At 41.1% G+C, this 24301-nt stretch overlaps 1 protein-coding gene across 1 annotated transcript in view; it reads right to left on the bottom strand.

The window, feature by feature from the left end:
- LOC144694267 (uncharacterized) overlaps nucleotides 1-24301 on the bottom strand; it is a 134866-nt gene that overhangs the window by 64804 nt on the left and 45761 nt on the right. The window contains exons 15-24 of the mRNA XM_078564609.1: nucleotides 23124-23249; nucleotides 21439-21564; nucleotides 17503-17616; nucleotides 16631-16741; nucleotides 16025-16138; nucleotides 12651-12764; nucleotides 11190-11315; nucleotides 4863-4996; nucleotides 3031-3204; nucleotides 173-358 (exon numbers count right to left, since the gene is read on the bottom strand). Of these exons, the coding sequence (XP_078420735.1) occupies nucleotides 173-358; nucleotides 3031-3204; nucleotides 4863-4996; nucleotides 11190-11315; nucleotides 12651-12764; nucleotides 16025-16138; nucleotides 16631-16741; nucleotides 17503-17616; nucleotides 21439-21564; nucleotides 23124-23249 (1325 nt within the window). The remainder of the gene's footprint in view (nucleotides 1-172; nucleotides 359-3030; nucleotides 3205-4862; nucleotides 4997-11189; nucleotides 11316-12650; nucleotides 12765-16024; nucleotides 16139-16630; nucleotides 16742-17502; nucleotides 17617-21438; nucleotides 21565-23123; nucleotides 23250-24301) is intronic.

Below are 24301 nucleotides of genomic sequence, written 5' to 3'. Positions count from 1 at the left end.
ATTTCGGCCTTTTAAATTTAACCAGATCAGCTCAGGAGGCTTAGGAGAATATGGCTGGGGTTCGGCATAGGTTTTAGTAGGGCATCAGACTTTCCAGCATTCATCGACAGGCCTTGTAAAGAGGCAGCCAAGAAAATTTGAACACAGCAATGGAAATTTAATAAATACTTACATCTTCAGGATCCGCGTTTTGATATCCAGAGTATGGAAGGACATTATCCCAGGTGATCTTGAGTGCCCACTTGGGCGTGAAGCTTGGATTGCCAAGTTCCGACCCATAGTAATCATTGACTTGTGTTTTCAGATCATTCTGGAAATTCCGACTATAAGAATCAGTCCTGACTTGGAAATCAAACTCCTGAAAAAAAAATGCTGTTGTTAGTCCACCTTTGTTTTGCATGCTTAGGGAAAATTTATGATGAAATTAATTGTGTAAAACCCCAAACTATTTGGAATTTATAATTAACAACAATTAATACATGGTATAGCAAACGTGGTTCAGTAAACGCGGTAACTATAACAAAATAAAAGGCTGGAAATACTCAGCAGGTCAGGCAACATTTGTAGAGAGAGAAACAAAGTTAATATTCAAGCTGATAACCTTTGATCAGAATTAATTATTCACAGTAGTTTGGTACTGCAGTAACTATAAAAATTCTTGGTTCTGTTACGGTCACCTTGATTTTTTTTCAATTGATTGGCCACAACAAAACTTTGGGAAGGTAAATCATTTTTTTGGAGAAGTGTTAATGCTTGTTATGGGGCACAGTCCTCTCCTGAATTGCTGCCCAGGGTGGCTGGATACTGGACGATGAAGGAACACGTATAGCAGACTGCCTTTTATCTATAAGCCCTCCAATACTCACCAACAGTGAAGGGCAAATAATGCAGTCAATAGGTGATTCTAAGTTCATTATCTTCCATAGAGTTTCTGAGTATTTGCTCTATGTTGTTATGTGTCAGCTTAGAAAGCCAATTTTATGATCATGTGCAGAGTTGTTGGAACCAGCTTGTAGTGGTGTTTAAAAGCTGATCCTGCATGAATTTGCAAAGCAAGCTCACTTGCACCTGACCAACAAGCTCATGAACTGGATTGCAAGCTGTGCAACAGCAACTGTTAAAGAGCTGATGATGCTATTTAGTGGAACAAATTGGGCCTTGTGAAATGGAATTTTTCAGTCAGCTGTTGAATGGTCAACGTTCAACACAAATGGAAAAGCTGACCTTTTGTGATAACCTTTTGTTATGTCAGGTTGCAAATGAACTCAAGGTGAATGATTCTTGGAGTCCCCTGTCTTGTCAGGGTGGGGCTGACATACATGTGGGCCAGTATCTTCCGGTCGGCGAGTGGGGGCGGGGCCCGACGTCACCCCGCGTCATTTACTCAGATGCGCGCCTGCCGACCTGTCAATGGCCTTTTAAAGCTATTAAAAAACCAATTGAACTCATTAATGGACCTGCCTGTCCAACCTTAAGGTTGGCGGGCAGGCTAGGAGCTCAGGCAGGCTTGTGAAAAAACATGAAACTTCATTCATAGGCGGGATGAGGTTTCATGAGTGATTTAAAAAATGCTGAGTATTTTACAAGTTATGGACATGTTCCAACTCATGTGACAGTGTCACATGAGGGACATAGCAGGAAAATTTCTACACAAGGAGTATTAGATTTTCAAAGTTTTAAATCGGAGCCGATCTCCCTGAGGCAGCACTTTGCCTCAGGGAGATCTGTGCGCTTTTTCGCATGCATGCACAAAACAGCGCAGTCCTGGCTGAGGGAATTCGCCCCCCCCCCCCCCCGCCCCACCTCCGGCTTGCACAGGGAGCGCGTAGCGCTTCCAGGCGCACTTCATGCTGGGCGGGCCTTAATTGGCCCACCCACGTAAAATGGTGGCGTGCCCCTGACTGGGGGTGCCAATCGGAAACCTGCCCACTTGCGCCCGCTCCTGCACTTCCCCCCTGCCGGGGGGAGAATGTTGCCTGTGGGCTCAGGATTGTGCCAACTTTATTCTGGGAGTCGATGCTTCCAGATCTCTGTTGACACTCTTTGGGACAGATAGAGAAGCTTTAGTTTTCAAATTTGGCCTAGAAAAAAAAATCTATGGGCAGAATTTTCCCATCAGTGATTTGGGGGTGGGGCCCGCTCGCCGACGGGAAAATGACGTGGGATGACGTCAGTCCATTAAAATATTGAGGAAGGCGGGCAGATAGCGAAATCAGTGGTCCGCCCGCCGACCTGTCAATGGCCAATTAAGGCCATTGACAGGATAATTAAGCTTGTTAAATGCCCTGCCCGTCCAACCTTAAGGCTGGCAGGCAGGCCAGGAGCCCCAGTGGGCTTCTGATAATACATGAAACCTCATCCATGTCCGTTTTTAAAAACTTCAATAAAGTTTATGTGCTTCTTATTAACATATCCCATCTCGTGTGACATTGTCAAATGAGGGGGACATGTTAACAATTTTAATATCTTTCTATTTTTAAATATTTTTATACTGCCAGTGATCTCCCTGAGACAGCACTTAGTCTCAGGGAGATGTGCGCTCATTCGCGCGCATGTGTGAAAAAGCGCACTTTGACAGATGGGGAATCCCTCCACCCCCCCCTGTACAGGAAGTGCATAGCAGGTTTCTATCAGATCCCGGCCGCTGTGTCCCTGGTAAGTCTCTCTATCGCCTTATGTACTCATTAAAACATGTGTAACTAGGCCAGAATTTTTACCTTATCGGCGGCGGGCCACGTTTTGGCGGCGGAGTTCGGCTGCCCGCCCACCGCCAAGCTGGTGAGGCCCGCCCGCCCATTAAGGTAAAAATTCTGGCCTATATTTCATTTTGAGTAGAAATAGATCATTTAAATTGCCTTATACTATCAAAAGTTTTGACTTTTTTATTTGTTTTACTAATGGTAAAATTTTGCAAGCATGCATCCACAATTTGAAAGATATAAGAAGTTTCAACTTATGGCTTTATTTATTCATATATCCTCAGATGGTTATAAAGTATTTTCTGTGGTAAAGATGAAGTCTGATCCGTACCTGGTAGTAAATGCATCCTGTTCCTCTTCTCAAGTCTGCATCATCCCAGAAAACAGCAATCATCGGTGGTTGCAGAAAATAAAAGTAGGAAAAGAATCCCCAGAATGGACTTGAGTATATATACTGCAGATAATCATTGTGTCTTTGAAATGTAATCAATCCATTATCTGAAAACTATATAAAGATAATTCATTATACAATTTTGTTGTTTTGGTTTCAACTGAGAGCAATTCATTGGCTATGTGCTTATGATTTGTTGAGATATGCTTCCTATGGAATTTTCAGTAATGCTGTTGCTTGGAATAGTGACAGGTAAAAAATAAATTGCAATAGGAGCAATTTTAACCTTATTGGTGGCCAGTTAAAATCCTTCAAGTTAATGCTCAGATAAGGGCACCAGCCCAAAGCTGGCTAGGGATCTTTTTTAAAATTTGCTTATCGGACCCCGATGACATGGTTGAGGCCAAAATGTAATTCTTACTTCGTGGCCTAAGCAGAAAGTGGCTGCAAAGTTCCCACTGGCAGATAACTCAGATGGGACATATTAGGGCAAAAAAAAAGCCCAAAACAGCAAAAGATACTGCCTGCTGTCATCAAGTGGCACATGATTGTCTGTCGCTTCTCATCAGTTCCTTTCCTGTCGCTGGACCAAAACCCTGAAACTCTCTTCCTAACAGCACTGTGGGTATCCCTGCAACACATGGGCTGCAATGGTTCAAGAAAACACCTTTTTAAGGGCAATTAAGGATGGGCAACAAATGCTGTCCTAGACAGCGATGCCCACATCCCATGATGAATATGAAAAAAATCCTGCCTGTAAGGATTGGGAAGTCAGCAGACAGATTTTAAATGAGGCTCAGGAGTTAACTTGGGGCCTCACTTTTGGAGCTTTAGGTCCATTTCTCACCCATCCAAACTAACATAGGGTGGAATTTCCTGGCCCCAACACTGGCGGACATCATTGTGGGCAGGATGGTAAAATTTGGAGAGCCGTTATGTTGGAAAATGGATATATACACGAAAAGGAGAAATCTGCAGAGCTGCAGGGAAAGAGCAGGAAAGTGGGACATGTTGGACAGCAATTTCGAAGAGCTGGCACTGACATAGACTGAATAGCTGCCTCCTGTGCTATCGATCGGTAGCACAGAACTTGAGTATTGCTGAAAAAAGAGATATGTCTAAGCTTTTCGTCTTGCACTCATCAGGACACTTGCAAGAATACCAATATAAGGGGGAAAAACAACAATTTATACTGTATGTGAAGAGAGGGCTCTCTTCACATATGGTATAAATTGTTATTTTTTCAGCAATACTCCTGTGCTGTATAGTTTTATGACAGCTTACACAATGATTGTCAACAAGCTGAGCCCAATGTGTCTTGAGTCACTATTCACAAGCATACACTCCCAAAGCTGTTAGATAGTGTTTAGGATTGGGAACCCTGACTGATTTTTCTTCTCTGCAACCCTGAATGTTCAAACCAATGGCTAGTGTCACTATCATTATCCTCTGTACCGATTGTGGATCAAGCCTATGTCCTTTGTTGTGTGCATGACTCAATTCCACATGAATCAATACACGTAATAAATTGATCATTGGGAAATTTTGATCTTCTGCATTTTAAGTATGAAACATTGCTAAACTTATGCATCAAAAAGGAAAATTATCATGTGAAATCAATTTTTAAAACTTTTTTTGTAATTCATTTTGATTTACACTTGAATTGTAGAATATGTTCACTAAGCATAATATAAATAAGCATCTCTGCTAGTGAGTGCTAAAGCAGGTTCTACTGTAAAATTAACTGTTTACAATAAAACACTTAAACATACATATAATCTGTAGTAAAATACATCATCAAAAGGAAAGCCAGATGGGATGTTGATGATTGGAGAGTTAAAGTCACGTGTTGTTCCAGAGAGTTTTATATCCCCAACATTTGCTCCATAGTCAAATAGCCGTTTTTCTACAACGGGACAAAGCACAATTATGTCATTTAAAATCAAATGCAGTCATAATGCAAATGAGTTGCGTTAGCTCATTTTCAATTGTTGACAACATTAATGGCTAGGTAGGGAAAAGAAGAACTTAATGAACAAATAAAAAAACAATGTTTGAAGAGGGCCACAAGAATAAAAGTGTTGTAACTGCTATCTGTTAAGTTTCCAGGTAATTTATTCCACAAATCTAATACTCCTTGTGTAGAAATTATTTGACTTCTGTTCTTAGAGTTTTATTTAAATTTTAACTTTCATCTTTTTGTATTTGAATTCTTTGCAGGTTTGTAGAATATGGGGGTAACAAGAATGGACCCATACTCTAATTGGTTAGATTCTTAACACAGGTGTAAGTAGAGAGGTTGAGAGGTACAGTCATATATATCTTTAACACAAGTGTGCAGACAAAATATCCCAAAAAAGCAAATGGTATTTTAGATATTTATACATACGGAATTGAATATAAAAACAAAGAAATTATGTTGGATTTATACCAGATATTAAGGATGCAGTTAGTTTTGCATGAAGTACTGGAATGTCTAAATAGGGAAGGTAGTACTATGCAAAGATTAGGAAAAAGAATCAATAGAATGATACCAAGAATGAATCAAGAATGCTTCACTGTGGTGCTTCCCAGGGTCAGTTTTGGATCCACTGCACATTGCAAATTTTTTCAACTGCCAATATGCAGGTTTAGGGAGCAGCATTATAAATTTGCAGATGAAAAGAACTCAGTAAATCAGTAAATCATGACGAAGATAGTCATACGCTTCAGGGTAATAGAGACTTAGTAGTGAAATGGGCAGAGGTATGGCAGAATAGTGCAATGCAGAGAAGTGTGAGGTGATGCACTTTAGGAAGATGAATATGGAAAGACAGACTACCACAAATGATATAATTTTGAAAAGTGTAGGTAAGCAGACAGACATTGCTGTCCATAAACATAAATTCTTAAAGGTGGCAGGGCACAATGGGCTGAATGACCTCCTTTTGTGCTGTAAATTTCTATGATTTATGAATAAGGAGTTGTAGTTATGTTGAAGAGTGGCTCCAAAATTGGAACACAGAAAATCCTGTGTCACTTGTGGCAGCCTATAAATGATCGTTAAACAAATAATTTCAATGCACTGCTACAAAGAGGACTGCTCTTGCCATGAATTGGAGCATGAGGTTCTTTCTCCCCATATTCCACAGAACAAGGTTCCCTTATCACTATCCTGGCAAAATAAAGGCCAGAATTTTCCCGTCGGCAATTTGGGGACGGGGCCTGCTGGCCGACAGGAAAATGACGCGGAATGATGTAGGGAGGAACACCCGGCGTCATCCCAGTCCCTTTAAATTTTTAGGAAGGCGGGCAGACAGTGAAATCAGCTGTCCGCCCGCTGAGCTGTCAATGGTCAATTAAGGACATTGACAGGCTAATTAAGATCATTAAAGACCTGCCCGTCCAACCTTAAGGCTGGCGGGCAGGCCAGGAGCCCCAGCGGGCTCCTGATAATACATGAAACCTCATCCACTGGCGGGATGAGGTTTCATGTCCATTTTTAAAAAGTATAAATAAGTTTACATCGTTTTTATTAACATGTTCCATCTCATGTGACATTGTCACATGAGGGGGACATGTTAATAACATTTTTATTTTTCTATTTTTTAACTTTTGTGCACTTTCACTAATCTCCCTGAGACAGCACTTAGTCTCAAGGAGTAATGCGCTCTTTCGTGCGCATGCGTGAAAGAGCGCACTTTGACAGCTGGGGATTCCCTACCCCCCCCCCCCCCCGCACAGGAAGCGCATAGCACTTCCTGTCGGGAAGGCCGCTGGGTGGGCCTTAATTGGCCCGCCCACTCAAAATGGCGGCGGGCCCCGTTTCGGTGGCCGGGGTCGGCTGTCCGCCCACCGCCAAGCCGGTGGGGCCCGCATGCCCACCAAGGGCAAAATTCTGCCCAAAGTCTTTGAAAGCACTGTTCCTCAGTAAGGTTAAAACATGTTTTGTAGGTCTGTCAGTCGCTGGACACTGGAACGGTGCCCCCCTGCTGAGGTGCTGCATTTCTTTGTTGGCATGTAATATTTTTTCTCCTTCTCTTCCTTCACCAAATAATCTAGGTTACCGTGGAATTCCAAAAGATACCCCAACTGTGGACAGAAATTGCAAACCTCTATCACAGGTTAGATTCAGGCTTTAAAAGTACTCACCTACAAATTAGGAAAACACTGTCAATATTCTCTGGACAATTGCCAGACATTACAGGAAACTTATGCCCTGTTTTTACACAGACCTCACTCCTGACCTGTTGCAATAGAAATGTAGGGAAGCTGGCCGCAGGCAGGAGTTACACCATATGACTCCTATTTATATGTTATATAAAAAACAGCAGTTATTTCAGGTGCACCTAATCTCATGAGAAGCAGAGGCAGGTAGAAAATTCAATCAGAGCAGAGTAAAAACCAATTCTTCATTGCGGGTTAGCAATCAAATCTTTTGCAATTTATGCTGCTAAAATAGGTGCATGTTGAGCACTCTGTTTAAGATGTTGTGTGTTGTTCAGTAGGCCTGATGAAGAGGTTCTGATCCTTGTATAGTTTAGCAGTAAGTGTTTATTAACTGTTAGCAACTATATGCATATTTACAGTATAAGGTTTGAGCTAGGAACAGTCTCCATGCTTGCTTCTGCACAGGTCTCTGTACAGTACAAGACTGCCCTCTAGACTTGGGTCATGTGCTCCTTTATATCACAGTGTGGGCAGTACTGTACCCAATCCACATTAACCCTTTCTATGCCAGACCATTTTACTATGTAGTATAATATATGTACAATGCAATTGTGTTTACCCAACATACTTACATTACTTCTGCTACCCCTTCTCCCCTCTCTTAAGTCTCTGTGTTTACAGATTCAGACAGTCTGGAGGCTTCAGAACTCTTCCAGATCTTGTCTTTACAAAAGTTGGAGGAGTGATAGGCTCTATTGCACAGGGTAAACCTTGATAAGTTGGAGGCTGCTATGCATGTGGCCAGTTATCTTAACATCTGTCATAGGGAAGATGTTAGAAGCTATTATTGAAGGTGTTATAATAGGGCACTTAGATAAATTCAAGGTAGCCAGGCAGAGTCAACATGGCTTAATGAAAGGGAAATCATGTTTAACCAATTCATTGGAGTTCTTTGAAGAAGTAACAGGTGCTGTGGATAAAGGGGAACTGGTGGATGTTTTGTAATTAGATTTTCAGAAAGCATTTGATAAGGGGCCTCATCAAAGGTTATTGTGGAAAATAAAAGCTCATGGTGTGGGGGAAAACATATTGGCATGGATAGAAGATTGGCTAGCTAACAGGAAACTGAGAGTAGGCTTAAAAGGCTCATTTTCTGGTTGGCAGGATGTGATGAGTGGTGTGCCACAGGGATCAGTGCTGGGGCCTCAACTCTTAACAATTTATATAAATGATTTGGATAAAGGGACCGATGCTATGGTTGCTACATTTGTTGATAACACAAAGATAGGTAGGAAAGTAAGTTGTGAAGAGGACGTAAGGAGGCTAAAAAGGATATAGATAGGTTAGGTGAGTGGGCAAAGATCTGGCAAATGGAGTATAATGTAGAAAATGTGAAGTTGTCCATTTTGGCAGGATGAATAAAAAGAGGCATATTATCTAAACGGTGAGAGTTTGCAGAGCTGTGAGATGCGGAGGGATCTGGGTGTCCTAGTGCATGAACCGCAAAAGGTTCTTGTGTCGGTGAAGCAAGTAATTAGCAATGCTAATAGAATGTTATTGTTTATTGCGAGGGGAATTGAATACAAGAGTAGGGAGGTTATGCTTCAGTTATACAGGGCATTGATGAGACTACATCTGGAGTATTGTGTACAGTATTGGTCTTTTTATTTAAGGAAAAATGTAAATACATTAGAAGCTTGTCAGAGAAGGTTTACTAGATTAATACCTGGAATGGGCATGTTATCTTATGAGAAAACTCTGGACAGGCTAGGCTTGTATCCACTGGAGTTTAGAAACCTAGGCCAGAATTTTGGGTTCGGCAAGCGGGGGTGGGGCCCTCTCGCCGAGGCTTAAAATGAGGCAGGGTGACGTTGGCCATGCGTCCTGACATCACCGCACGCCATTTGGATTTTCAGTTCAGCAGGCGCGCAGCCGATTGAACTGCCAAAGGCCTAGTAAGGCCATTTAAAAACTAATTAAACGAATAGACTGAGCTGCCCGTCCAACCTTAAGGTTGGTGGGCAGGCAAAGAGTCCAGGCGGCCTTTGCATTTTTCATGGAACCTCATCCACAGGCGGGATAAGGTTTCATGAAGTGTTTATAAAGTGAATAAAATTTTTTTTAAAAATTCATTGACATGTTCCAGCTCATGTGACACTGTCACACGAGGGGACATGTCTTAAAATTTTTTCTTGCCTTTATTCAGCTTTTTAAAACTTAAACTGCCTCAGGGAGATTTCTGCACTTGGGCGCAGGCCCCGACTCAGGGAATTCCCCCCCCCCGCCCGCACAGGAAGCGCTCAGCGCTTCCGGGCACGTGTCACGCTGGGCCGTAAAATGGCGTTGCAGACCCGGTCGGGGGCGCTGATCGGGTTTGCGCCCGCCCCCACACAACCCCCCGATGGGGGAAAAATTCACCCCATAGAAACATAGAAAATAGGAGCAGGAGTAGATCATTTGGCCCTTTGAGCCTGCGCTGCCATTCGATATGATCATGGCTGATCCTCTATCTCAACGACATACTCCCGTTCTCTCCTCATGTCCCTTGACGCCTTTAGAGCCCATAAATCTATCTATTTTGTTCTTAAATATATTCAGTGACTTGGCCGCCACAGCCTTCTGTGGCAGAGAATTCCACAGGTTCGCCACCCTCTGAGTGAAGAAGTTTCTCCTTATCTCAGTCCTAAATGGCCTACCTGTATCCTGAGACTGTGACCCCTTGTTCTAGACCCTGCAGCCAGAGGAAACATCATCGCTGCATCCAGTTTGTCCATCCCTGTCAGAATTTTTTTCATTTCAATGAGATCCCCTCTCATTCTTCTAAACTCTGGTGAATACAGGCCTAGTTAGCCCAATCTCTCCTCATATGACAATTCTGCCATCCCAGGAATCAGTCTGGTGAACCTTCGCTTCAGTCCATCTATGGCAAGTATATCTTTTCTGAGGTAAGGAGACCAAAGCTGCACACAATACTCCATGTGTGGTCTTACCAGGGACCTATACAGCTGTAGTAAGACATCCTTGCTCCTGTACTCAAATCCTCACAATGAAGACCAACATACCATTTGTCTTCTTAACTGCTTGCTGCATGCTTGCTTTCAGTGATTGGTGTACAAGGACACCCAGTTCCCTTTGTACATCAGCATTTCCCAATCTATCACCATTTAACTAATACTCTGCCATTCTGCTTTTCCTACCGAAGTGGATAACTTCACACTTATCCACGTTACACTGCATCTGCAGAACACTGTATGGGCTGTGCAGGCAGCAACCGGCAGTGTTGTCTGTCTTTGGGGGTCTACGTTGTCTACTTGTCGCAGCTTTGATGTAGTGATACGTGAATAAATTTCTCCCCTGTGGCACGAACAAGTCTTATACATGTTTACATTCACAATATTGGGTCAGTTCTTTACTTACCTAATTATTACGGTATGTTTGGTGAATAATCATTTTATTGGCAGTGTTTTTAAAAGCAATGTTATATTGAGGATAAATATGAAAGATAGATGCCAATAAAATGATGCCACATCTCACTCTAGGATTAACATAGGGAAGTTTTTAAACCTGTATAATGTAGCAGATGATTGCATGATTCATTAAATTTTAATAATTATTATTAGTGATTACTTCATAAAACTGACTGATCTATTTTAATCAAAAACAAAAATGCGTTTTTGTTTTGGATTTCCAGCATCCGCAGTTTTTTGCTTTTATCTTTTTTGATCTATTTTAATGTTACTCTATTATTGCAATCTATTTTAGTACTTTAATAATTCATGCTTGAAATGATCAATCCTAAAGATGACTATAATAAAGTAATAATTTGGATGTATGAATTCTTTTGTGGATTGTCATTGCAGTTTATGGACAAAGGTGTGAAATCAGGAGACTAAATTTTGGGTACATTTTATTACCATATTGATCACGATAATTTTCTCATGAAATTGTACCTCTGCAAATGAAGCCGTTGCCTTCATACCCATTTTTACAGGAACATGTGTAGGATCCCAATGTATTATTACATATTCCCGCATTCCGGTCACAATCGTGAACGCCAGTGGAACATTCATCCACATCTGAATCAGAAAGAAAAAGTTTTAGAAATTTTAAAATGATAATATGACAAGTGTCTGTTTAACCTATTTCTCTATTAATAAGAAGCAGCAAAAAGTAACAAGCTAAAAATACTTGTTCTATATCACAACTATCCATACAAAGAGTAGCAAATGTTAACTTATATCGGAGCAAACAATGTGCGCTATGCCAAATTTGGTAGCATGTGTGTTAAGATGCTTTAGGATAGAAACAAATTGAAAATAAACTATTTCTCAAAGTATCAGTTCTCTATTTCCTTCCCTTCAGATCTATTCACGTTCTGGTAGGATCTGGTGCCTGACAGGTGTATGAGTGACAAATGTATTAAGCTACATTTCCTTCTCTTTGCTAACTGCAATCACCTTCATCACTGCCTTCTTTTCTGGCCCAAATGAAAGAGCTGGTTTTAGCAACTCATCCACTACAAATCCTGGCTACTAAACCTTCGTATAAAACTTTCTGATAGAATCGTCCCACTCGGTAGAGAAGACTTGTGCCCTATTTCTCCTCAGCTCCATTGTAATCCTGCCCCATTTGGACTGAACCTTTAAATTCTGAAGGGGGACGGGAAACTGCAGGTGCATCTTCCACCTGCCTCCTAAACAAAGAGGAATGTTAGAGGTACTTCCCTGGCAAATTCCTCCAATTATTCCCACAGGAGAATTTGCACCAGTTGAGCCTGGAATTTGAGTCCATTTGAGGCATTCTGATGGCTCCAAATCTTTACTAAAGAAAATTAATAGATTTCAGAGAGGACTAATTACCTTCTCTAATTGGAATGGCTCCCAATGGGAGCTGAAGATTCTGATATTTTTAATCTTCAGCCAATTTGGACCGCTGTGGATGCCACTTACCTCTGAAGAGCAGATTGCCTTGGGAGGCTGTGGCTGATTCATTCCTGCAGATACCAGTGGCAATCCCCAGCTATGAAAATGACCTCATTCATAAGGCTTTGGATAATCTTGGATGAGAGTGAACAGCAGCTCTGCTGTACTGCACTTACACTAGTGGACATTAATCCTAGGAATTTCCAGGCGACTATATATGAACACCAGCTAATAGCATCACAACAAGTTCTATTTGTATGTAATTATTTGTTCAATAATAATTAGGAGGGAAAATATTATTTTAAAATTTTACAAGTTGATTAGTAATAAATAGCAAAACTCCTGTCATGTAAGGTAAAAATATAAATGAACCAATTACTGATTTGCTTTGATATAATTCTCATTTTCTGTTTCTTTGCCTTCCATGATTTTGTTTCTTTGCCTTTAGTATTAAACCAAAGTGAATAAAGTAAAATACTTCTACTGTACCTGTATTGCAGTCTTTGCCTTTCCAATTGTTACGACATATGCAATTAAAGTCATTAACGCGGTTCTGGCAGAACCCATTATGTTGGCACGGCTTGCTAGCACAGTTATTAATTACTGTATTTAAACAAAGGAAAAGTTAATCAGGCTGTAATAAAGAATATGTTACAATTAACCTGTCATCAAACTGCTTCTTCTTTATGACATAGCATGGTGACCAGCCCGCCAATACAAGTGGCAGCGGGAGGCCCTTAAGTGGTCCTCAGTTGGCCACTTAGGGACCTGAATTGGCAGTGAGGCAGGAAGGTCGACCATGGGCCTTCCCATCCAGAACTTAATTTGGATGGAGGCAGGGAGGTAGTGGGGTTTGGGTAGGCCACCATCCCATCTCAGTACATGCCCCTCCCCACTTCCAAGCTCACTGCCAGCAACAGCACAAGATTTTGCCTAAGGTGTGTGGAATGGGAAATTGGGGTTATGTTTGCTGGTACCACAGTCGGATGAGACAATAAGGGATAGCCTGACTGGAAAAGATATATGTTGGCTGCCTCCTCCCTTCTTCCTCCTCCCTTTTCCTCATCATCTGTTTGTTGAATACCTGGGCTAGGATTGCTAGAGTGCACAAGATAGGTGGGATTGCAAGCTGTGAGAAGGACATAACTAGGCTGCAAATTGATATAGACAGATGAAGTAAATAGGCAACAAGGTGGCAGATGGAGTATAATGTGGGGAAGTAGAGGTTATTCACTTTGAGTATAAGATTAGAAAATCAGAATATTTTTAAAAGTGAAACTTGGAAATATTGATATTTGAAGAGAAATGGGTGTACTCATACAAGGAAGACAAAAAGTTAACACAAAAACAGCAAACAATTAGGAAAGCAAATGGCATGTTGCTATTTATTGCAAGGGGATTGAAATACAAAAATAAAGAAGTCTTGCTACATGACAAAGGGATGATGTACAGGGCTTTGGTGAGACCACACCTGGAGTATGTGGGCAATTTTGGTCTCCATATTTAAGGAAGGATACACTTGCATTGGAGGCAGTAACTGTGAAGATACACTAGATTGGTCCCTGGGATGAAAGGGTTGTTATATGAAGAGAGGCTCAGTAAATTGGGTCTATATTCTCTGGAGTTTAAAAAATGAGACATGTTCTCACTGAAACATTCAAGATTATGAAAGGGCTTGACAAGGTAAATACTGAGACGTTGCTTCCTCTGGCTGGGGAATCGAGAAAAGGGTGGTACAGTTTCAAGGTAAGGGGCTAATCTTTAGGACTGAGATGGAGAGAAATTTCTTTATTCAAAGGGTTGTGAATCTTTGGAATTCTCTACCCCAGAGGATTGTGGATGCACCATCATTGAAAATTCAAGGCTAAGACAGGTTTTTGGTCTCTCATGGAATCAAGGGACATGGGAAGCAGGAGGAAAATGAGGTTGAAGTCCAAGGTCAGCCAAGATTATATTGGTTGGTTAAGCAGGCCCATTGGAACATATGGTCGTCTCCTGCTCCTATTTCTTATGTTCTCCACTAGGAAATTAGGTACATGAATACTTGAAGTGTTGAAATTTTGCTCTAGAACCACCTAGCATTTTCTCACGGACAATGTCCAGCCATTTATGCATTTTCTCTGCACCTATCAACTATCTCTGTGTTTGTTCCACTATTACCTCCTTTGGTCTTGCATTATCATCCCTTCGTCATGTTCTCCAGACTGTCAGTCCCTATCCCTTTTGTTCTTTTCCTGTTCACCATCCCTACCCCTTTTTCCCTGGCTGTGCACTTGCTTAAAAGGGGTTCATCTTGAGCATCTTCCAATTCTGGAAAATAGTCATCAACCTGAAATGTGAACTCTTGTTTCTCCACAGATGATGTCTGGCCTGCTGAGCGTTTTCAGAATTCTCTGTTTTTATTTCAGATTTACAGAGTCTGCAATAAATTTTGCTTGTTTTTTTTCAAAAAAATGTGTAAGATGGTCAGATATGACCCTGAATGTGCTGGATGGCAAAATAAAGATTTCTCATTTCTACCTTCATTGTTATTTTTTTTGCTCTATCAACTAAATGTTGTAGTTTTTGTCCAAAGATCTGCACAAGTTATAAGAAGCATGTAAATATATCATTGATAATAGTAATTTTTCAAAATCTTTATGTACGAACATGTGAGGTAGGACCGTGAGTAGATCTTATGGCTTCTCAAGGTTGCTCCACCATTCAGTACAATCAACACCACTTTCCTGGCATGCCCCATATCCCTCAATCCTCCAAATGACCAAAAATCTACCTATCTTAATCTTGAATATACTCAACTATACTCCACAATGGAACATCCACAACACTCTGGGGTACAGAATTCCAAAGATTCACAACCTTCTGATGAAATTATTTTTTTAAAAACTTATTCATGGCATGTGGGCCTTGCTTTTTGAGTGTGACTAGAGCTGCACTCATCCAGGCAAGTGGGGAGTATTCCATCACACTCGTAACTTGTGCCTTATAGATGGTGGAGAAGCTTTGGGGAGTCAGTGCCTAGTGAAAGGCTTTTAAGTTACAGTTTTCTTTCTGCTGTTTTTGAAACAGAGACCCTGGGCAGAACTTTTCATCCAACGGGCAGGTGCTCAACCGACCTGAATGGGAGTGAAATAGTGCGCGATGACCTCGGGTGAGCGTCCCGACGTCATCGCGCATTCATTTGGCTGGCAGGCGTGCGCGAGAGGTGGCAGTGCACCCGCCGACAATTAAGATGCCTGTTAAGGCCCTTAAGCAATTAATTAAGTTGTATTGTTCACCGCTTGCTCAACTGTTCGGTTGGCGGGCGGACGAATGGGCCAGGCGGCCGCTGCATTTTTCACGAAACTCATCCACTGGCGGGATGAGGTTTCCAATGGTTACTAAAAAATACAAAAAAATATTTTTAACATCTTTTTTCACATGTGATTGAGTCATATGTAGGGACGTGTTTATATCATTTGTGGAAAAGTTTATTTATGTATTTAAAAATCTTCAGCTCCCTGAGGCAGCTCTGGTGCCTTCAGGAAGCTTTCAGTGGGCGTTCCCCTGCGCACGCGCACACTTCAGCGCTCGCGCTCCTCCCACCCCCACCCCGGCACCGCTGAGGCTCTTAGTGCACATTTCATGCTGACTGGCCGTTCATTGGCCAGCCAGCCTGAAATCGCGGTCAGAGCCGGATCACGGTCGGCGGTCAGTCTCGCGGCCATTCCTGGACCCTCCTGCCTGACGAGGGGAAAATCGTGCCCAAGGAGAAGTTACAAAACCCTCAATCAAATCGTAGAGTGAAGTATTATTCATCTCTCATTGTATGATAATGAACTGTTTGTCTAGTTCACTAAACAGAAAATTGATATACAACGCACTATTTTGACAGAGTCCACCAGTATATCCATGTAAACAGTCGCAGACAAAGGCATTTGTGGAATCTCTGCAGGTGGCTTTGTTCTTGCACGGGTTGCTGGAGCATTCATCAATATCTGATAAGGTAAACAAAATAAAATACACATAAAAATATTCACTACTGAAATAACTTCATATGTTTTGTTCCTGCATAAATAGAAAAAGACACTAAAATTAAATACAGTAAAAGGAGCGTAATTATAACTTGTTCAAATGTTTAAATAGGTTGATATGTTTGTATGTGGATCTCAGGTACAGATCATTTTGTTTGATTGTGGATCAGATTGTTCCCAAAAGCTGGACGCATAACAGTTTAAACTCTAAGCATACTTGTAATGTGGCAGGATCTTGAATCACGGGCTGGAATTTTCCAGCCCCCCCCCACCCCCCACCCCCCACCCACCCCCGCGGTGGGCTCCCCTGTAGCGGGGCTGGCGAGCCATTGAAATCGCCGTTCACATTGGCGGGATCTTCTGATCCAGCTGGCATGAGGGGCTGTAAAATTTCGGCCATGGTCCTTAAAACAATTCTTTTCGACTTCACAAAGAAATTCAGAATGTACTGCATACCAGTTTCACAGTTTCGTCCTGTAAAGCCCCCGTAACATTGGCATTGGTAACTTCCTCGTGTGTTCAAACATGTTCCATTCATACATGGATTAGCCAAACATTCATTTACATCTAAAAACAAGTCACAATTAGTGTCCATGTAGCGACTCCATTACTATTTAAAAATAAAAACCTGTTCTTCATGTGATTATAAATTGACTCAATAAAATGCTATTTTTACATGTTATGTAAATTAAATTCTTTACATGCCAAAATATTAATTGAGTGGATACTTAAGTTTTAAATTGATTGAAAAGAAACATTATAATTAGAGGAAAGCAATCAGGAAGGAAAGGGGTCACCTGGAGAGTGAGAAGCAAATAATAGAGGCATTCGCAAAAGAAAATTTTATCCCCACATGAGCAGCTACTTGAATTAAAGTGGCCACGAACTTTAAATTTTATCCATCTATTGCTTTGAGCAGCTTCTAATGCCAGGCCCAAAGTTGACTGGAAAGTCAACAACATCAAGTAAAAGTGACCCCACAAAATAAGTCAGGATCAGGATGTTGGGCAGGTGCTAATAATAATGCACCAATGACTCAGCGCTGACCTGAAGTCTGCTGAGTTAGGCAATATTTATAATTGACATTTTATATAATTACAGTGCAATAATTTGTAATTTTCTTCCACAAATATCATAATGAAAGAACAGTCCAGGCAACCAGAGTTTTTTGCATAGTTAAAGATTGCATTAAGATTGTTAAAAGTTATCTTTAGCAGATATTTCAAAACGCTTCTTCAAAATTCTGATTACCAAAACTCTATTCTGAGGCAGTGATAAAAAGTGAAAATCTGCAGTTGATATACAGTCTCCTTAATGGAATATCTTACCTTCTGAACATGTTTTCCCAGTCCAGCCAGTTACACATTTGCAATGAAAGGAACCCTGTGTGTTGATGCAAGAACCTTTCCCGTTGCATGGACTTGACAAGCACTCATTGATATCTGGGGGGAAATGCCAACATATGAAAAATGTAGTGACAATTTTGAACCAAAATTTCCTCATTTTCAACTTCTGTTTTTTCCCTGCTCCTAATGAATTTTTAAAAATGCTGTGATATGGGCACTGATCACTCCAGCACAAAGTCTGTGTGCCTATTCACATGTGAGGCTTGTTGTTGGTAAGATACTTGACTCCAGGAGACGAGGAAAAAACATGATATCAGAATAAAAACTAATCTTGTCCTCAACTGACATCCATACAAATGGAAATACATACTTCCAACAGATATTGCTAGAGAGTGACCAAGAACAGGAACTCCAGCGAACTTTGCCCTTCCACATAATGCTGAAATAAGTCATTGCAACCCTGCTACTACTCTGACTGAAATGACTTACACAGACCCTGGATTAAAGGTGTAATGTTCCTGTAAACTTGAAATGCTTACTGAAGAAAGCTGATGAGTCATAATTTTATTCTAAAGTAAATGGGACATAATTTGCATAATCTGTATCTTTTGTGTTGTCTTGAGTTTTAAACAATGGGCGGAATCATCCCAGATTTGCACTAAGTGCGGTAGCGGGCTGGAAAAAGGATGTTTTACTCATTGGCTGCAATGGCGGCTTTCACGCTGTACCATTATCTTGTATCATCGTGGGGGAGGCGATGGCATAGTTGTGTTGTCACTAGAATAGTAATCCAGAGACCCAGGGTAATGCTCTGAGGACTGGGTTTGAATCCTACCACAGCATATATGGAATTTGAATTCAATAAATATCTGGAATTAAAAGCCTAATGATGACCACAAAGCCATTGTCAATTGTTTAAAAATCCATCTGGTTCACTAATGCCCCTTTTGAGGAGGAAATCTGTCATCCTTACCTGGTCTGGCCTACATGTGACTCCAGACCCACAGCAATGTAGTTGACACTTAAATACCCTCTGAAATGGCCTAGCAATAACCTACTCACTGACGCCCAGTTTGGGTTCTGCCAGGGCCACTCAGCTCCTGACCTCATTACAGCCTTGGTTCAAAAGAGCTGAACTCCCGAGGTGAGTGAGAGTGATTGCCCTTGACATCAAGACAGCATTTGACTGATCAGGGATCCCTAGCAAAACTGGAGTCAATGGGAAATCGGGGGAGGAAACTCTCCGCTAGTTGGAGTCATACCTAGCACAAAGGAAGATGGTTGTGGTTGTTGGAGGTCAGTCATCTCAGCTCCAGGATATCACAGGAGTTCCTCAGGGTAGTGCCCTCGGCCCAACCATCTTCAGCTGCTTCATCAATGACCTTCCATCCATCATAAGGTCAGAAGTGGGGATGTTCACTGATGATTGCACAATGTTCAACACCATTCAACTCCTCAGATACTGAAGCAGTCCATGTTCAAATGCAGCAAGACCTGGACAATATCCAGGCTTGGGCTGTCAAGTGGCAAGTAACATTTGTGCCATACAAGTATCAGGCAATGACCATCTACAACAAGAGAGAATCTAACCATCGCTCCTTGATGGTCAATAGCATTACCATCACTGAATCGCCCACTATCAACATCCTGGGGTTTACCATTGACCATAAATTGAACTGGACCAGCCATATAAATACTGTGGCTACAAGAGCAGGTCAGAGGCTAGGAATAGTGTGACGAATAACCTACCTCCTGACTCCCCAAAGCCTGTTCACCATTTCCAAGGCACAAGTCAGGAGTGTGATGGAATACTCTCCACTTGCATGGATGAGCACAGCTGCCACAACACTCAAGAAGCTGGACATCGTCCAGGACAAAGCAGCCTGCTTGATTGGCACCACATCCACAAACATTCACTCCCTCCACTACCAATGCACAGTAGCAGCAGTCTGTACCATCTACAAGATGCACTGCAGGAATTCATCAAGGCTCCTTCGACAGCACCTTTCAAACCTACAACCAGTACCATCTAGAAGGACAAAGGCAGCAGATAGACGGGAACACCACCATCTGGAAGCTCCCCTCCAATTCACTTACCATCCTGACTTGGAAATATATCGCTGTTCCTTCCCTGTCACTGGATCAAAACCTTGGAAGTCACTTCCTAACAGCACTGTGGGTGTACCTACACCACATAATCTGCAGCGGTTCAAAAAGGAAGCTCACCACCACCTTCTCAAGGGCAATTAGGGAGGGGCAATAAATGCTGGCCCAGCCAATGAAGCTCACATCCCATGAATGAATAAAAAAAAGTTCCAATCCCACCTCATTAATCATGCATTCCTTGGAAACACACCATTTCTACGACAGGCGAGTTTCGATTTGCCCACCATGCCGTCACCTTGCTGCTTCATCACGCTGGGCGCCATGTTTAAAGTGCAGCCGCGTGCACACCTCTCAGTGCTTCCAGACCAGGACTGCTGCAAAGAAAACATGGCCCCAAAAGGCAAGAAGACTGCAACACACTCGGGTTAGTGATACATCCCTCAAGCGCCTTTTGGATGCCATGGAGGCCCTCTAACCCTGCTCTAGCCGCAGGAGGGGCAGCAACATTACTACTCCAGCTTGGTAGGCGATGGCAGTGGTGATCAGTGCCAATGCTACACAGAAGATGTTGGCCATCCAAGGCAGATGGAGGGTGAATGATCTTGTCCATGCCGCCAGGGTAAAGCAACCGTCTCATCACTCTAAACTCACACACTCAAGCCCATCACACATGCACTGGCATCTCATTCACTGCCAGCTCAAGGAATATTACCACTCACTCTCTTACACACACACACCTTCACATCTCCATCTGGCCTCATCTCCTCTGAAGACTGCCTCCTTAACCCTCACCATCTGAGGCCACTTACGCAGATCAACTTGTGCCCCCAGACACACCCTGGGAGACACCTTCTTCCCCTGTACAGCCCTCTCCCTGCAGCCTCTTTCCTTGCCTGAGGCCACTTCTTCCCCTTACCCAAGCAAACCCTAGTCCAGTAGCCATTGAAAAGCCATCCCCATCTTATGGCTGGTTTGGTAGGTAGAGACCTGTCCATGTGATCCCCTAAAAGTGATATGGTGCTGCCTGCGAAGCCTGGCGCTGATGACTGTGAGTGCTGCCCAAAGCAAGGTAGGCAAACAAACCTTGAAGTCCCAAGCAAAGTGCAGCTCGCCAGGTATATGTTGCTTATATACAGTTGTGAAACACATTGGCGTGATCGGATGATCCAGCATAGGGGGGGGTGATTCCGGCGAGCTGGGCTTATGATATGCAGATGTATTACAATGATGTCCCGATGTCTGAAGGTGGGAAACGCGGCCCGCCAATGACAGGCAGAGCGGACGATTGTAAATTGGTTTCACAACGCCATGAAACCAATTTTTGGCCTTCTCGCCATATTGTCCATTCACACTGCTAAACATGCCCAATTCCAGTGGGCATGGGAAATTCTGCCCAATAAGGGTATATAAAAACGTCATGATCAAATATTATGTGGAACTGAAAAATACAAGTTGAGGTTACATTGATATAATGGAGGTTTTGCTTTGTTATTTTAAGTTTTTGGTTTCCTGGAAGGTTTATACATGAATATTCAACTCCCTAGTGTGAGGGAGGTTAAACAAAGTTTAATTAGAGAAATCATACATTGAAGTGTTGAATGTAAGGACTTGACAAACTAATGGCACTTTATTCTTGTTTCCTACTGTGCATAAACTAACCTTTATCACACTGTCTTCATTTCAACAATTCAGTTCAACAATCAGTTCAACAACTACATCCTTCAGTTCTGATATCAAAACAATTTATTGTCTTTCACAAATTATTATGCAATGTTTGTTTTTTCTATACATTTTTGTGAAATTCAGACTCACCATGGCAACTTCCTTTGTCTCCTTCATCCAATAGATAACCAGGTTGACATGAACATTTATAACTACCAAGAGTATTTTGACAAGTTTGGTTACAATTGTTTAATTGTGAATCACATTCATTGATATCTGTGTAAAGAGAGAAAGAATGAATACAATTTGACACCTGTTTACCAAATAGAGTAAGCTTGCTTTATAAGATTCTTGTATTCAGATAAATATTGGAACTTCATTCATATATAAGTTCAATAAATAATCAGTATCAGCATTAAGACATTCTCCATTGACACAGGGAGAGCTTTTACATTGATCAATACTAAAATGACAAAAAAACTTGCTTTAGGGAATATTCAAAGTATTTGTTTGAGATTTCATAAATAACAAAACAAAAATAATATTTCACTATAATATTTCATAATATAACCCAGTTAAAAAAAACTGTCACAAAGCATGCTCTGATTGAGGAATAAGTTTCATTATGGACTGACACTAAGATCCCAAATTCATAAACTTTCCATAAATTATGCCAACCTTTTCTGTACATGAACAATGTTTATATGCACATCATTTAACATTTTTTGGTGATATTACTTAAACTAAAGTATCATATGTCATATTTAAGTTGCATCTACTAGAAAATGAACTCTAAAAGTAAGCCAATCCCATGAACAATAGTTATGGCTAGGCAATTCTATTCTTGCTTATAGTAGGAAAAGATATACTAGTTATTCCTGTGCGAGTGCCAATTTGGGAAGTCTAACTTTGCTAAGTACTAATAAAGAAGTAAAGATCTATGATAAAGGATTTCTATATTATTTTTATGGAATGTGATTTTAGAGTTACCTTGTTGATATAATTATGAGCTACCATTATCTGATACATGACTTTACCTGTGGAATGCATGTAATATGTGGAGGAATTTCTGGTCAGCCCATGCTAATTGACAGTGTAATGGATTTTAGTTGCAACTGGCATTAATCAAATATAAATAGTATTTCTAAAGAGACCTCGACATTTTTGCATCATAATTACTAATAAAGACTTTTTACTTTAAATTCATGTAACATTTTAGGTATTTCTATAGCATTTTAACATATTGATCTTCATTGTATTGGTCAAGATAATTGTGCTCCTGCACTCATGATAGTTAATCAGAATAAGAATTATTTATTAACTTGTAGATACATAACAAATGGATGTTAATGCAATTCTGAAATGGTTGGTGAAAATATACAGCATTTTAAAACTTTAGTTAGATATTTAGAGTTATATATTCCCACAGAATGGGAAGTATTAAAAATGATATAAAATCGACATATCTTCCCTAATTATTAATGATCATTAAAACACAGTCATTTGGGACATACAAGTGAAAAAAATACTAGTGCACTCTCATTAGAGAGATACTCTCATTAAGATTTAACAATTGCTTCTGTAAACCAAGGTTCTGCTTCTTTTAAGCAATAGACCCGAGAGGCGGATGAGAAGCAACTCAATCAATCCTGTATCCAAGCCTATTTTATATGAGAAAATAAGGATAAAGTGATGTTATTCTCCTAATTGAATAATTGGCAAGAAAATCATCCTACCTTGTTTTCTGATTCCTAAGAATCCTTCAGTTTTGATATCTCATAAATTGTTATGTGATGTTTGTCCTTTCTATCTATTTTAGTGAAATTCAGACTCACCATGGCAACTTCCTTTGTCTCCTTGATCCAATAGATAACCAGGTTGACATGAACATGTAAAACTACCAAGAGTATTTTGACAAGTTTGGTCACAATTATTTAATTGTGAATTACATTCATTGGTATCTGTGTAAAGAGAGAAAGAATACCATTTGGCAGCTATTTACAGCATGGAGTGAGATTGCTTTACAAAATTCTTGTATTCAGATAAATATTAGATGTTCATTCATATAAAAGTCCAATTTATAATTTAGTGAAATAAAAAGGAAAAATATTGTTGTTTCTTGTTACAGTAATTTGTATGAAATATTAGGTAAAAAAGAAGAGCGCAATTATTCATTATCACCATTTTACTTTTATTTTGCCAGAGGTAGATAAAAATAATTTTTTTCAGCTTTAGCACAGCTATTGCACATTTACTTTCCTCCTTTGTTAGATAAAATATGAGCGCCTTTTCTCTCATGTAATTTATGTTTAGTACACATTGATTCTCCATGTCATTGCACAGGCTGGCATGATTACTAAGCCAGCCAGTGGAGAGAAAAATTACTGGAAATACAAACTGATAACTCACCACAAATTGCTGTTTTTTAGGCACTAATTATGAGAGGGGATGCATAGCTTTCCAGTAATTTTTGGACCAATATTTTTCATATGTCATCTCAAACCACCAATCTATCTTGAACCCTGTGAATTTGGTCTTCTTAATCATGCACAGAGCCAGTTAACTGCGACATTTTTGCTGCCTGGGCACCTTCTTGGTTTGGCCCTTTTCCCTGCTGCAGAATGCTTACTCCACCAGCAAACGCACAGATGAATTAGAACCCTGGAGCTGTTTAAGCTCCACCCATTTCCATGACGAACTGGCTTTCCAGGGCTCAATGAATGTCTTTAAATTAATAGTAGCTTTAACTCCTCAAACAAAACTACTCTCTGTAGACACCTCGGGCGGGATTTTCTGCACCCGCCCACCACCTGGATCTTCCGGACCCGCCGCAAGTCAATGGACTTCTGTCTCGGGCGCTGCCTCGCCCGCGGCAGCTCCCTCCTGCAAAATCCTGGCCCTCGTCTCCAATTCTCCGCCTGCTGTTTTATGATCTTACCTTTCTAGCCGTTAACCCCATAAGTCAACATGGCCCCAACCTTTTAAGTGTAATAGTCTTCAAGCTGCCTAGTTG

The sequence above is a fragment of the Cetorhinus maximus genome, chromosome 19, assembly GCF_964194155.1.
Source record: "Cetorhinus maximus chromosome 19, sCetMax3.hap1.1, whole genome shotgun sequence".
NCBI classification, from domain to species: domain Eukaryota; kingdom Metazoa; phylum Chordata; class Chondrichthyes; order Lamniformes; family Cetorhinidae; genus Cetorhinus; species Cetorhinus maximus.
The sequence above is the reverse complement of the archived record's forward strand: the minus strand, read 5'-3'. Positions and strand labels throughout refer to the sequence as shown.